General features: G+C 41.1%; 1 protein-coding gene and 1 non-coding gene across 2 annotated transcripts in view; one reads left to right on the top strand and one right to left on the bottom strand.

Annotated features, from left to right (window-relative positions):
* Nucleotides 1-15124, top strand: part of LOC124775319 — a 76108-nt gene extending 60984 nt beyond the window's left edge. Inside the window, exon 6 of the mRNA XM_047250153.1 lies at nt 14870-15124. Coding sequence (XP_047106109.1) covers nt 14870-15009 — 140 coding nt within the window. The 3' untranslated portion in view covers nt 15010-15124. The remainder of the gene's footprint in view (nt 1-14869) is intronic.
* On the bottom strand, nt 10536-10610 carry Trnas-gga. Its single transcript has one exon. It is a non-coding gene; the product is annotated as a tRNA-Ser (tRNA).
* Nucleotides 15125-15612: the final 488 nt, after the last annotated feature.

Genomic DNA, 15612 nt, shown 5'->3' with positions numbered 1-15612 from the left:
GTGCATCACTTCTCTTTGCCACTACAACTAGTAATCACTAAATGCTGAACTCAGTAGCCACGTCTACACTTTCAACTAAGACTTTCCTTTTGGAATACACCAGTTGGATCCTGAAGTTAGTGCTTAATATTCAATCATGGCGCACTAATGGCCCATCCACCAGATGAAATTTGTGCTGTTTATTTCCGCACTCTATAACACTCGAAGGATCTATAACGTTCCTTTACTCTCCGATGTATAAAAGATTTTATAACGCATGTACATGAATGTTGGCAATTACGTCAGAAGAAGATTTTGTAACGCACAAATACAGATATTTATATCCCTATCGTTACCGCAAAGGTTTCTATTAAGTACAAGAACGATCGAAATATAGAAATGTTAATAAGTTAATTATTCACAGAAAATAGTAATAATTTTGTATAATCAAATGATTGAATAGATTTAGATTGCAGAAAATTATGGTAGCCATCACAAAAACGAGCAAAAGCTAAATTTGGGTAATGACTGACGTGAGTTAGAAATCACGTGATAACTGCGATTGATTAACAATGAAGCAACTGAACAAAATACACTCGCAGGAACTTCGATGTTAAACCCATGTCTAATATGAACAAAATTATTTTAATTTGATAAATACACTGATACTATTTATAGTTATGAACAGCAGTTACAGGTAATGATCAGCAATGCTTTGTTTTTAAGTTTACTGAATTACAGAACTCACGGGAATGCTCTCTGTATGAAAATTTGCAAAAGCATTTAATGCTGTTCCTTAATAGCTACTTCTCAAATTAAAATCGTAAATGATTTCATGTACAGCAAAAACGTTCTGGCAATGTCAATGTTACGAAGATATAAGCACATCCAATTAATTGTGGAACAGAACATAAAATTACTGTGGCTACAAAAGCGTTAACATACTTTTGTCAATGAAATATAAATCGCGTTTAACTAACTTTCGGTTTGACTTATTCAAATTCAAAATGTGGCATGGGTAAAACACAGGGAGCGAAAGGCTATTTATAATTTATACAGAAACCAAATGGCAGCAAAACGAGGATAATGGAATGTAGTCGAATTAAGTCGGGTGATGCAGAGAGAATTAATTTAGGAAATGAGACACTTAAAGTGGTAAATGAGTTTTGCTATTTGGGGAGCAAAATAACTGATGATGGTCGAAGTAGAGAGGATATAAAATGTATACTGGCAATGGCAAGGAAAGCTTTTCTGAAGAAGAGAAATTTGTTAACGTCGAGCATAGATTTAAGTGTCAGGAAGTCGTTTCTGAAAGTATTTGTATGGAGTGTAGCCATGTATGGAAGTGAAACAAGGACGGTAAATAGTTTGGACAAGAAGAGAATAGAAGCTTTCGAAATGTAGTGCTACAGAAGAATGCTGAAGATTAGATGGGTAGATCACATAACTAATGAGGAGGTATTGAATAGAATTGGGGAGGAGTTTGTGGCACAACTTGACAAGAAGAAGGGACCGTTTGGTAGGACATGTTCTGAGGCATCAAGGGATCACAAATTTACATCTACATCTACATCTACATCTATACTCCGCGAGCCACCTTACGGTGTGTGGCGGAGGGTACTTATTGTACCACTATCTGATCCCCCCTTGCCTGTTCCATTCACGAATTGTGCGTGGGAAGAACGACTGCTTGTAAGTCTCCGTATTTGCTCTAATTTCTCGGATCTTTTCGTTGTGATCATTACGCGAGATATATGTGGGCGGTAGTAATATGTTGCCCATCTCTTCCCGGAATGTGCTCTCTCGTAATTTCGATAATAAACCTCTCCGTATTGCGTAACGCCTTTCTTGAAGTGTCCGCCACTGGAGCTTGTTCAGCATCTCCGTAACGCTCTCGCGCTGACTAAATGTCCCCATGACGAATCGCGCTGCTTTTCGCTGGATCATGTCTATCTCTTCTATTAATCCAACCTGGTAAGGGTCCCATACTGATGAGCAATACTCAAGAATCGGACGAACAAGCGTTTTGTAAGCTACTTCTTTTGTCGATGAGTCACATTTTCTTAGAATTCTTCCTATGAATCTCAACCTGGCGCCTGCTTTTCCCACTATTTGTTTTATGTGATCATTCCACTTCAGATCGCTCCGGATAGTAACTCCTAAGTATTTTACGGTCGTTACCGCTTCCAATGATTTACCACCTATGGCATAATCGTACTGGAATGGATTTCTGCCCCTATGTATGCGCATTATATTACATTTATCTACGTTTAGGGAAAGCTGCCAGCTGTCGCACCATGCATTAATCCTCTGCAGGTCTTCCTGGAGTACGTACGAGTCTTCTGATGTTGCTACTTTCTTGTAGACAACCGTGTCATCTGCAAATAGCCTCACGGAGCTACCGATGTTGTCAACTAAGTCATTTATGTATATTGTAAACAATAAAGGTCCTATCACGCTTCCTTGCGGTACTCCCGAAATTACCTCTACATCTGCAGATTTTGAACCGTTAAGAACGACATGTTGTGTTCTTTCTTCTAGGAAATCCTGAATCCAATCACAAACCTGGTCCGATATTCCGTAAGCTCGTATTTTTTTCACTAAACGTAAGTGCGGAACCGTATCAAATGCCTTCCTGAAGTCCAGGAATACGGCATCAATCTGCTCGCCAGTGTCTACGGCACTGTGAATTTCTTGGGCAAATAGGGCGAGCTGAGTTTCACATGATCTCTGTTTGCGGAATCCATATTGGTTATGATGAAGGAGATTTGTATTATCTAAGAACGTCATAATACGAGAACACAAAACATGTTCCATTATTCTACAACAGATTGACGTAAGCGAAATAGGCCTATAATTATTCACATCTGATTTATGACCCTTCTTGAAAATGGGAACGACCTGCGCTTTCTTCCAGTCGCTAGGTACTTTACGTTCTTCCAGCGATCTACGATAAATTGCTGACAGAAAGGGGGCAAGTTCTTTAGCATAATCACTGTAGAATCTTAAGGGTATCTCGTCTGGTCCGGATGCTTTTCCGCTACTAAGTGATAGCAGTTGTTTTTCAATTCCGATATCGTTTATTTCAATATTTTCCATTTTGGCGTCCGTGCGACGGCTGAAGTCAGGGACCGTGTTACGATTTTCCGCAGTGAAACAGTTTCGGAACACTGAATTCAGTATTTCTGCCTTTCTTCGGTCGTCCTCTGTTTCGGTGCCATCGTGGTCAACGAGTGACTGAATAGGGGATTTAGATCCGCTTACCGATTTTACATATGACCAAAACTTTTTAGGGTTCTTGTTTAGATTGTTTGCCAATGTTTTATGTTCGAATTCGTTGAATGCTTTGGAGGGCAGCGTGGAGGGTAAAAATCGTAGAGGGAGACCAAGAGATGAATACACTAAGCAGATTCAGAAGGATGTAGGTTGCAGTAAGTACTGGGAGATGAAGAAACTTGCACAGGGTAGAGTAGCATGGAGAGCTGCATCAAACCAGTCTCAGGACTGAAGACCACAACAACAACATATTGTCTATAGCAGTAGTGCAACACTGCAAGAAGAACTATAATTACTACTGCCTCTGAATCCAATAATTATCTGAATGAATGTTAACTGCAAAATTTATTGACGTTATCTTCTTTCAATTACTCCTTTAACTTGTGATTTTCTCGAAAGTTTTCTTAAGAGGATGGGACGCTGCTGATGGTTAATGACTTGGGTCAATTAGCTTCAGTCACTATGTTTATGATTTGACTAAACTATATTACAATGTTAAAAAAATTAACTACACCGGCAAGCCTTATTCTGAACTACAAGGTAACTGGTTTGATCTTACAATACAATGTGTTATTTCTCGTGCGATAAAACGCTTTTTATGGTATCTGTTATTGTCATACGGCTCTTCAGTTAGCAAGCAACTTGAATAAATGTGGGCGACACAATAATCTTCTTTAATTATCAGATCTTGTTATAACCATGTACTGCGCTCATACACGTGCTCACTCATTTATATATTTTGCCTTCCCACATTTTACGAACCCGACTCTAGAGAACTGTCCATTTGGCATTAGCGCGCCAACACTTCACGTTAGTATTCCACCAGAGATGATTCACAACACTCTAATTCGCCTTCCCTACTACGACTGCGCACGCCGTGCCAACGATGCTATTGCTACGTTAAAAGATGTTCTTTGGTCTCCGTAGACTATAGATTTCCCTGACATCACCAGTGCGTGTACTACAAACCTTTGACATAATTTATTACTACCTTTTCTTCTAGCATCATATTACAATTTCATAAACACTAAATCCTGACGAGACTACTAAGTACACATAGTTACAAAAAAAATGGATTTAAAGTCATTGAATAAAGTGGCTGTAAAATACACGAGGTGCCATTGTAGTGTTGCAATCTCTCTGAGAAGACTAAATGAATAGTAAAGCCTCCAAAGAACTTCCAGTGAACATACACGGTTTGTGTGTAGAACTACAAGACTGTTTAGATTATCCTGTGCAGTGACCTACTCTCAGACATGGATGACTGGTAACTCTTTATGAAGTAGCCTTCCTGTCATTCACCTTAAGCGATTTGGGACTACCAAAGAAACTTACTTGTAAATGACTGGACGGAGATATGAACCGATGTGCGCCCGAAAGCGCGTGCAATGCCTCAACAACTGTGCGTGTAGACACAACGTCCGTAGCTCGTGGTCTGCCGGCACGGTAGCTCAGCGTGTTCGGTCAGAGGGCTGCATGCTCTGTGTAGTAAAAAAACTGAGTCAGAGATCGGCGATCAACTTGAACTGATGTCTAGTGACGTCCGCCCAGACCAAATGCAACGAACAATATCGAACAAAATGAATAAAAAAAAGTGGTCTGGCGGTGGCGTAAGAGAACGAGGGGGTGGAGACCCCTTCTGAACAGCACGTTGCAATGCATCCCAGATATGCTCAATAATGTCCATTTCTACGGAGTTTGGTGACCAGTGGAAGTGTTTAAACTTGGAAGAGTGTTTCTGGAGCCACTCTGTAGAAATTATGGACGTGTGGGGTGTCACACTGTCCTCCTGGAAGTGCCCAAACACGTCGGAATGCACAAAGGACATGAATGGATGCAGGTGATCAGACAGGATGCTTAGTGACATCTCACCTGTCACAGTAGTATCTAGACGTATCAGGGGCCCATATGACTCCAACTGCACACGCCCCACGCCATTAAAGGGCCGCCGCCAGTTTTACAGTTCCCTACTGAGATGCAAGGTCCATGGTTTCGTGAGGTTGTCTCCATACTCGTATACGTCCATCTGCTCGATACAATTTGAAACGCGACTCGTCGGATCAGGCAACCTGTTTCCAGTCAGAAACAGTCCACTGTCTGTGTTGACGAGCTCAGGCGAGGCGTAAAGGTTTGTGTCGTGCCGTCATCAACGGTACACGAGTGATCCTTCGGCTCCGAAACCTCATATCGATGATGCTTCATTGAATGGTTCGCACGCTCACACTTGTTGATGGCCCAGCATTGAAATCTGCAGCAATTTGTGGAAGAGTTGCACTTTTGTCACGTTGAACGATTCTCTTCAGTCGTCGTTGTTCTCATTCTTGCCAAATCCTTTTCTGGTGGCAGCGATGTTGTAGATTTGTTGTTTTACCAGGTTCCATGATATTGACGGTACACTCATGAGTGGTCGTACGGGAAAATCCCCACTTCATCGCTACCTCCGAGATGCTTGGTCCCAACGCTCGTGCGCCGACTATAACACCACGTTCAAGCTCACTTAAATCTTGATAACCTGCTATTGTGGCAGCAGTAACTGACCTAACAACTGCGCCAGTCACTTGTTGCCTTATATAGGCGTTGCCGACCGGAGCCCTGTATTCTGCCTGTTAACGTATCTCTGTATTTTAATACGCATCCCTATACCAGTTCCTTGGCGCTTCGGTGTAAAATAAATTGACTGTCTGTAGAAACAGTGCGTATAAATAGCACTGGCTGTCTAGTAATACACTTAATGTTGGCAGTACTTCTCCTACTGTCGTTGTTGCCAGTAATACTGATAATAATAATAATAATAATAAAGACAATAGTGACAATAATAAAAGTGGTAAATATAAATAAGAATTTATAGGTGAAGAAAAAGATGCTTTCTCATACAACGAATCCTGGGGGAACAAAATTTAATGAGACTGCACCACCTACGAATACTGGCAAATGATGGAGATCTGAATGAAAAGAAGTCTGTACGGGCGTACTGAATGTGTACAAGCACAACGGTAATCCTTATTGTTGCTTCATTAGATACTTCATTAAATGTTTTCCGAAGATGAGGATATTATCCACCTCTGATACAATGCGGTAGGTTATTTCCGAGTCACGTCCCCTCTGCTGAGAAGTACTTCGAGAAAGTGGCTGGACGATGGAGTGGGACAGAAAGGATTTTGCTCTGACGGTAATGGGTGCTTATCCCGTGTTGTTCAGACAACAAGGTTAAGGTCGAGGAAAGATGTGAGGAACAACTTTTACGTTGGTAAGATAGTAGCAAAGATAAAGGGTATCGATATCTCTGCACTTCTCTGTATGCAGCCAGGGTAGCAGCGATTGTGTTGGTGAAATACGGGGTGGCGCACGATAAGTGACCATGCATTACACATTTGTTGTTGACGTGATTTGTAATTTATTGATGCAGAAGTAAGGAATACAGCTTGGAAATACAACCTAATGAATCACATATTCAAAATGACTGCCGTTTTAGTTTACAACTTCTTCAAGTCGCACATGTGTATTTGTGTTGACTCTCCGTTACAAATCTTCTTGAATGGCGTGGCATAACTCCACAATGATGGTCCTAAGTTGCACTGCATTTTTGGGTTTTCTGTGGTACACCTTCTCTTTATGGAACCCCGAAAGGAATAAGTCACATGGCTTAATGTCCGGACTGTGGGGCGGCCACATTCCTCCTCCTGCATAACGCTCTGGAAATCTGTTTGACAAAACCTTAACCAAGTTTCTTGTGTAGGAAATCAAACAAAACGTTGGAAGTATGGGGAGCGCTCCATGCTGAAGGAACCATTGTGTCTGCAATGGAAGACATGAGGCCGTGAGTTGAGGAAAGAACTGGTTTCGCCGCATGTGTAAATAGCGTTCACCGGTTACTCTAGCATCGAAAAAGAACGGACCGACGATTCCGTGGCCTTGATATCGCGACCTACACGCACACTTTCTCCCCGTAGGTGTCTTCCGCGTGGATTATTCGCGGAGGTTCACGTGCCCTAAATCGAACGTTCTGTTTGTTCACAACACGCAAAAGTAAGCTTCGTCAGAAAACCTTGTGTTGTGTAGCCTCTTGGTCTTGCTCGATTGCCCACCTTGCAAACTGCAGTCTCCGTTCCTTATCTCTCGCAGTAAGCTTATGCGCCGCAGTCGCATGGATGCAAGCGAAGGTCGGGTTGAATAATTCTTTGTACAGATCGGCGTGAAATTCCCAATTCGGCCCTGGCTCTTCTTGTTGATTTGCTCGGACTACGAGTCAAAGCCACTCGAACTGCTCCAATGTATTGCGGCGAACGTACGATACGTGCATGTGCCCGCTGACACTCCAAAACAGATGCAGTACCTTCGAATTTTTTATGTAATCTGAGTATTGTCTGTGGGCTGGAGCCCACCGTGTGCCGAAATGAGAACGGATCCTTGTGTCAATGTAACGCTGTTTGCCGCCGCGTAAAGTAACACGTCTTCGTGTTTTGTTCGACGGTCAACCGTCCTTTGTCCGCCATCGCGGCAAACTGAAAGGGCGGACTCACAACGGAAGCGATGAACTCGCAACGACATCTGGCGTAATTTCTACGAACTGCACGAAATTGACCGTAAAATTTGAACGCTAATGTCCCAATAGTATACTTGAAGGATCAAAATTCAATCGGGTGACTTATCGTGCGCCACCCTGTATGATCAAAGAGTCGAATATGACAGGTATGTCAAACACTGACATACATAACCAGTTCCAGGCACAGGAAGAATTCCTGAGAGACCATGCAGGATAATATTGCTGCAATCGATCATTGAAAGTATAAGTGTTTATACAATTTTCTTTTTCAGGTCAAGACGAAAGAGCTTTTTGTACTTTTGTAGGGCAGAGAGAGATGCTGATACCTTCTTGCGCATTAATCCAGTTTGGATTTTCATCTTTTATTATTCGCAGTCTTTTTGCGGACAGGATAGGTTGATAGGATTAAAGATGGTAAGGATTCCCTGTATCTCTGGCTAATGAACGTAGAATGATCAACCGGTACTGCTTAGGGTTTGGATAAGTAGAGTTTTAACCCTAAATTCTGGGCCCATTTTGGTAGTGTACACAGATCACTACTGAGATTCTCGATAGCTGTCTTTAGGTACTTTGGTTTTGTGCTTGGATGCAATAGGAGGTCATCAGCTTACATGTGGTGTTAGCAGTAATACGAAATTTATGACACATCATTGACGTATAATGAAAAGATTTTAGCACCTTAAGTAATACGTGTTTCGAGGCCTCAGGGAGAACACTAGTGGTTAAAGAGTGGCTGAAGATATTTGCTATAGTGGTCAGAACCAATAATAAACTTTATCATTTCGACTGTCCAGTAGATGCTGATGTAATAAGCACGAAGACGTTATTGTCGATGTCGCAAATAACGTGCTTTGGATAGAGTTTTTCGGGGTTACAGTCGTTTATCCCCATAATAATAATAATGAGCGTATGGAATTCGTGGTCGGGAGACCCCTCGCGGGGCGGTTCGGCCGCCGCTCCACAAGTTCTTTAACGCCACTACGGCGACTTGCGAGTGAATGAGGATGAAATGATGATGAAAGACATACCAGACACCCAGTCATCTCGAGGCAGAAAATATCCCTGACCACGCCGGGAATCGAACCCGGGACCCCGTGCACGGGAAGCGAGAACGCTACCGCAAGACCACGAGCCGCGGACTTTATCCCCATCAAGTAATCAGTGAGGTTCTGCTTCGTTGGCGGTTCAGTTGTGGTTGTACATAATACGAAGTACCGTTTCAGTTTTTCAGCCGGGACAATAAGATCAACTCTAGGTTTCCTCCACAGGACACCTAGTGTATTTATGTTGTAGGTTAATGTATGGGCATGCCAGAGTTTCGCATTTGTCGTATCTGGACTGACTCTGTTTCGCATCTGCCTATAATCAATGTGATTTTCATATGTATAGCATAATTTGTATGTCATATGTGCAGCGTTTCTGAGATGCATAAGCTTTTTTAATCGACCAGTTATCAAATACGCAGGTTGCCTTTTTATTTTCCCGGTCTTTGGGGGAGTACGTTTGTTAGTAAATCCATGAAGTTCCTCTTTCCGGTCGATAAGCAAATAGAAGACGACTCCAAACTACAAGAGCGATTCAAATGATAACCTTAAAAGTCACATAAAATATCGGAGAGTTGTGTGATGGGGCAGTAGTGTTCCTGGAGGTCCAGAAGGTGACGGACATGTGGTAGGAGTGATGCAACAAACGCAAGATAATGTAGTATCGTCCTCAACAATATGGCCACACCACTGTCAACATGCACCGTCAGCGTAGGATATTGTTCAGGATAAACTGCACTCCGATAACCTGTCTGAAAAATGTGTACCGGTGTCAGGTGATGCCTAATTGAAAGACCATCACGTCGACGCCTGTGAAGAAATTTTGCATTATTCCCACATAGCAAGTGATGCAGAACTGGGAAAAATTGTTGCTGGCGATAAGAGTTGGGACCACCATCACTATTCTGGAATGAAAAGGTCAAGCAGGGAATGGCATCACAGCTGATCGCGAAAACCTAATAAATTCCACACGAAACTGTCTGTTGGAAAAGCCATGCTCATTCTCCTCTGGGACGCAAATGGAGTAATTATACAGCAGAGCATTACATGGATAGGGGAACGATAGTAACCAGCACTTCTTATTCAAACATGCTGAAAAACCAACATAGTCATGCAATCAGGAGTAAACGGTGAGTACTTCTGTCGTCAGAAGTACTGCCACAACATGACAACGCCGGTAAGACTGTTGAGACTAGTGACATTCATCTGCTCAATACACTCAAAAAAGCAGTTGGAGCCATACAGTTCAGAAGTGACCAAGAGGTGAAAACCACAGTGCACGACTGGCTACACACATGAACAAAAGAATTCTTTCGTCATGGTATCTACGCATTTCTGAAGTCGTGGAATACGCGCATTCAACATCAGGTACATCACGTCGAAAAAAGACATGTAAATTTTTTGTTCATTTTTACAATTTAACTGTTATAGTACTTTTAAGGTTTCATTTGAAGCACCCTTGTGTTTTCAGCGCCTAAGTAGCAGGTTCAGATGGCTTATGGCTTTGGAAGTCTCGGCATGGACTCAGTCGCGCTTTCTTTCTGGGACATTCTAATGAGTAAGGCTTAAAAACTATGTAATGTGAGGGCATGCCAGGCACAGATATTTTAAAAGTATAAATTACTCTAGAATGAGATTTTCACTCTGCAGCGGAGTGTGCGCTGATATGAAACTTCCTGGCAGATTAAAACTGTGTGCCCGACCGAGACTCGAACTCGGGACCTTTGCCTTTCCCGGGCAAGTGCTCTACCAACTGAGCTACCGAAGCACGACTCACGCCCGGTACTCACAGCTTTACTTCTGCCAGTACCTCGTCTCCTCGTAAGTTTGGAAGGTAGGAGACGAGGTACTGGCAGAAGTAAAGCTGTGAGTACCGGGCGTGAGTCGTGCTTCGGTAGCTCAGTTGGTAGAGCACTTGCCCGCGAAAGGCAAAGGTGCCGAGTTCGAGTCTCGGTCGGGCACACAGTTTTAATCTGCCAGGAAGTTTTATAAATTACTCTCTTTGAGGATTTTTATGCAAATATATCTATGAAAGTGTGACTACTGTTCATATGATGACTGAGAGCAAGCTGAAGAAGCGATACATTTGAAGAAGAAAGCATCTGCTTAAATTGCACACTGGAACGAGGTTGTTGTAAAAAAATTATCTTAGTATCACCAGCTATAATGATATGCTCACATGTCTACTCGAGACATGAAAGTGCAGTTTCGAAGCAGGTCAACCATCCTACAGTAGGAAGTGTATAGAAGATTCCTATCACACACTTTCGATTGAAGGATTTTATCTCTATAAACATATATTCCATTTGTTTATCTTTATTACTGTAAGAGTTGTGTAGCAAAGTAGGTGATAAATTAGAGCATATTTATTCCCATACCCCAACCCCAAATCTGTTACGTCTGTCATGTCTTAGAAAGCTATAGCCATTTAGTATTAACAAACTTTAGGGAATACTTGGTTTGAGCCAGGTCTTGATAAGCTAGTCGGGATGGCAGTAATTAAACCATAGGCATTCTTTGTTGTGGTGATATTTTCACGAAATTTGAATTCTTAACTTTCTTCTCTGAACGTAAAAATATTTTTTTGTCGTCAACCCACATAGGGAGAAATGATCATCACATCAAAATCAGAGAAATAAGATATGTATAGAAAGATTTAGGTGTTCCTTTTTCCCATACTCGGTTACAGAGTGGACCAGTAGATAAATAGTCAGAAGCTGATCTGAAGAACCCTCTGCCTGGTTTTAGATGCAGAGTAGTCATGTAGATACATATGTTCAAAACAAAATTAACACATTAGTTAAGTTATGGCTAACTAATATCTACTAAAACCATGTAAACATACAAACTTCTAGCAGAACGAGTTTACGTCTTCTTATGTTCTAATTCAGAGCCTTTCGAGTTTATTTGCGGTACTAACTGATCTTTTTTCCATTTTCGGAATATTTGCCTGTACGTTTTGTGGCCCGTATCTCGCAATTGCATTGTACAAAATGTTTATCTTTGAGAGATGAGATCCTCTCCTATCCACCAGGTGTGACTTCTCGAGTTTCTTCTTCTCTCTGAAGATTTCAGATGTTTTGCTTTGGGACACAAACTTCGTTACTACAGGTCCAGGCTTTGTAGATCGTAGCGTGTTATGTCCCACTCTCTGACGTCTGTCAGTGACATGCAGTGTCACCTACCAGCCCTAGCTTCTCACAGACAAGATTCATCAGTCACTCATTCGTCTGTATTCTATGCTCTGGAACCCTAAACAGTCTGAGATTATTGGATTCTGATATTCTTCACGTTCATCAATGAGAATAGTTCGACTTCTGTAGCAAACTAAATGAAGTTTTTGACAACAATACTGTCAGTTTAGATATGGGAATGATGCTGTTTACTCCCGTACCAAAATTGTCTGTATTATTTGTCAAAAACGTGTGTTGGTTCAATCAAAGCCAATATCAGAGCCAGTCACACACTATAGTGACTTCATGCAAGAGTGTCACCCAGCAGCTTGTCATCGTCTGATGATAATGCTAACTGATGTAACGGTGCAGTGGAGACTACATGACCCATCACCCAGCATATATAGTCATATTAGAGTAAAACTATAACAAATTGTCCCATAGTTATTCACGTTACAGCAAAATTATAAAAAAAAAACTGCGCCCAAATATTCATGTAATAGCAAAATTCTAGCACATTAGCCTATAAATCATGATGTTACACCAAAATTGTAACGCAGTTGTCCCCACTTCAACAAGTTACAGCAAAATTGTGTGAAATACATCACCATTATTAAGTGAAATTATAACAAACTGTGCCATATTTCACAATCTTATTGAAACGTTTTAACAAATTACATAATACATCACTATGTCAAAGCAAAGTTTATGCTAAATTTAGATTGTTTAGATAGTTATGAACATGGCAGTAGCTTACACAAACTTTTGAACATTGTGCCAATTACTCAAATTTCAGGTCATTTGGCTACGTTTGGACACAGGACACATTGTATTCAAGCCGTTGGGATGCTGTTGAACATAGCACAAATTATACAAATTTCAGATTTTCCTGATACTTCTGATCATGGTAATAAATAAAGCAAAATTCCATTTGTTCAGATACTTTTGAAGTGTATACAAAATGTACATCATTCAGATATGTTTGAACATAGTCAAGATTGTGATTGGCTGTTTCATTCTATTAACTGACGAGTTACTGAATTGGAACGATCACACAGATAATGTTGTGGGTAAAGTAAACCAAAGACTAGGACTCACTGCCAGAACACTTAGAAGGTACAACAGGTCTACTAAAGAGACTGCTTACACCACGCTTGTCCGCCCTATTCTGAAGTACTGCTGTGTGGTGTGGGATCCGCACCAGATGGGTCTGACGGACACATCGAAAAATTAAAAAAAAGGCAGCTTGTTTTGTATTATTGCGAAGTAGGGGAGATAGTGCCACAGACATGCTACTTGAACTGGAGTGGCAATTTTTAAAACAAAGGCGTTTTTCGTTGTGACGGGATCTTCTCATGAAATTTCAATCACCAGTTTTCTCCTCCAATTGCGAAAACATTCTGTTAGCACCCACCTACATAGGGAGAAATGATCATCGCGATAAAATAAGAGGAATGAGGGCTCGCACAGAAAAATTTAAGTGCTCGTTTTTCCGGTGCGCCTTTCGAGATTGGAACGGTAGAGAGACAGCCTGAAGGCTTAGCCAGGCATTTTATTATGAATAGCAGACTAATCACGTAGATGTAGATGTACTGAACTACCGAAATGTTTTGTCGTGGGAGTATTGTTGCTTATAATGTAGACATTTTTCTGACATTGCTGAATATGAGACTACTGCTACCAAAGGATCTTGCTCCTCCATATAGTCAACCCATATGTGTCATGTCATGTGTTTCCCATGCCAATGTAGGACCTTCAGCCGTCAGTTCAGCATCGAAGTGCGGTGGAGTTACTATCGCTCTACAACACCCTACATAACATACTTCAAGTGGAAAGATTTATTGTGCATTTCTTAAATCTGTCAGTGTGAGGAAAGCTGTTATGAAAAATTCCTTGTGATTTGTAACTGCATCGATAAATTCTACCCTACTCTGTCAAGCATACGTTTCAGGTTTGTAATTACTAAACAAAAGAATAGACTTGGTACAACTGATTTCTTTCATATCCTGTGAACACCACTAATAAAAATCAACAGCATGCAAGATAAATAACTCAAAATCAACAATATATCTGTCAACAGTCTTCTGTATCTGTGGGTAACAGTCGGTATGAATTTCTCGAGGAAAGTCATTTTCCTGGATAGTTTGCTTTATTTTTAAGCAATCACTTTATTTTATTATTATTAATTATTATTCTTATTGTTATTATCTGTTATTATGACGCAGTAAGAAGAAAATGTTGAAACCCATACAGCAAATATACTCCACATATGCATGTTGAGGGACTATCATGTGGTAGCGTTCCTCATAACGGTTTCGTATAACCATAGTACTGTAGTTACGTGCTCAACCTGTGTATCTTATTAACGCAGACCTTGAGTAGATTTGTAAAATGAGAAAACAGTGCAATCGTTATGTCGGTTTTGTTACTATGACATCACACAAGACATTGCAACTATTTAACTATTTAAAATGGAAATACTGGTAGTGTGGTCAACATCTTAAATTTTTTGCTGTGATTTTGCTTTATAATGCCTAAGGGGGCGAAATTAGCTATTCACAAAATAATTAAATAAACTGGTTGTTTCAAAGAGAAGAATACCCAATCCAGGAGAAGGAATTTCGTCTGACAGCTGCATCGGCAGTGTTGGTATCTCCAGCTTCCATAATCAGTTTGTATCGAGTATTTTGGATCTATGACTATGTTTCTAGTGCTACCTGTGTGTGTGTGTGTGTGTGTGTGTGTGTGTGTGTGTGTGTGTGTGTGTGTGTTTGCATTTGTGTGGATGTGGCAAGACCAACTACATATGTATAAATGGCAAACGGGAATACACTTTGCTTTCTGTTACACTGCAGGTGGCCAGTGCTCTTTCGGAGACCACAGACTGAACACTTGCGATGAGCTTCTGGTCGGCACCAACGGCTGCGTCAAATGCAGATGCGACGTTCCTCCATTCATAACTTGCACCCACAGAGCAGATCCCGCATGCGAGTGATGTAAATGAGATCATGCATTACAAACACATTTCAGAGGGAAAAACGATAGAAAGACATGTAATTATCTATGTCAAGAAAACTAAGCATCTAATAAATAACAAACAAACAACTGCATTCTGCTAGCAGTATATTTGAAGTAAATTACTATCCCTCCCTCCGCCCTCCTCGTACCACGAAGGTATTTCAGAAATGAAGGTATACATTGTTATTCTGGACCAGTAACTGCATTATACTTCAAAGTGACTCAGATACTCGATATTAACATTCCACACAGCCTCTGTAAATGATTATCCAAACTCATTACCGGTCGTCCAGTTCCTAGAAATGCGTTACTTGCAGCCATTCGAGAACAGCCGAGTGAACGTCCTCGTCTTTGGTAAATCTGCTGCTGCTGCGGATCAGATCCTCGACTGCGTGGACATTGTTGTCTGTGGTTGACGTCGATGGATTTTCTTTCCTGATCAGCGGAACAAATGTCTGTGCTGTCTTGGTGAGTTTGTTTAAACCATTTCACTACAACTGTAAGTGAACCTGCATTTGATCCATACACTGCTTTAATTTCATGTGAATCTGTGAACAATTTAGATGTTTTGCCCAGAAGA

Source organism: Schistocerca piceifrons, chromosome 2, assembly GCF_021461385.2.
Source record: "Schistocerca piceifrons isolate TAMUIC-IGC-003096 chromosome 2, iqSchPice1.1, whole genome shotgun sequence".
Lineage (NCBI taxonomy): Eukaryota > Metazoa > Arthropoda > Insecta > Orthoptera > Acrididae > Schistocerca > Schistocerca piceifrons.
This window is presented reverse-complemented; position numbering and strand designations above follow the sequence as displayed.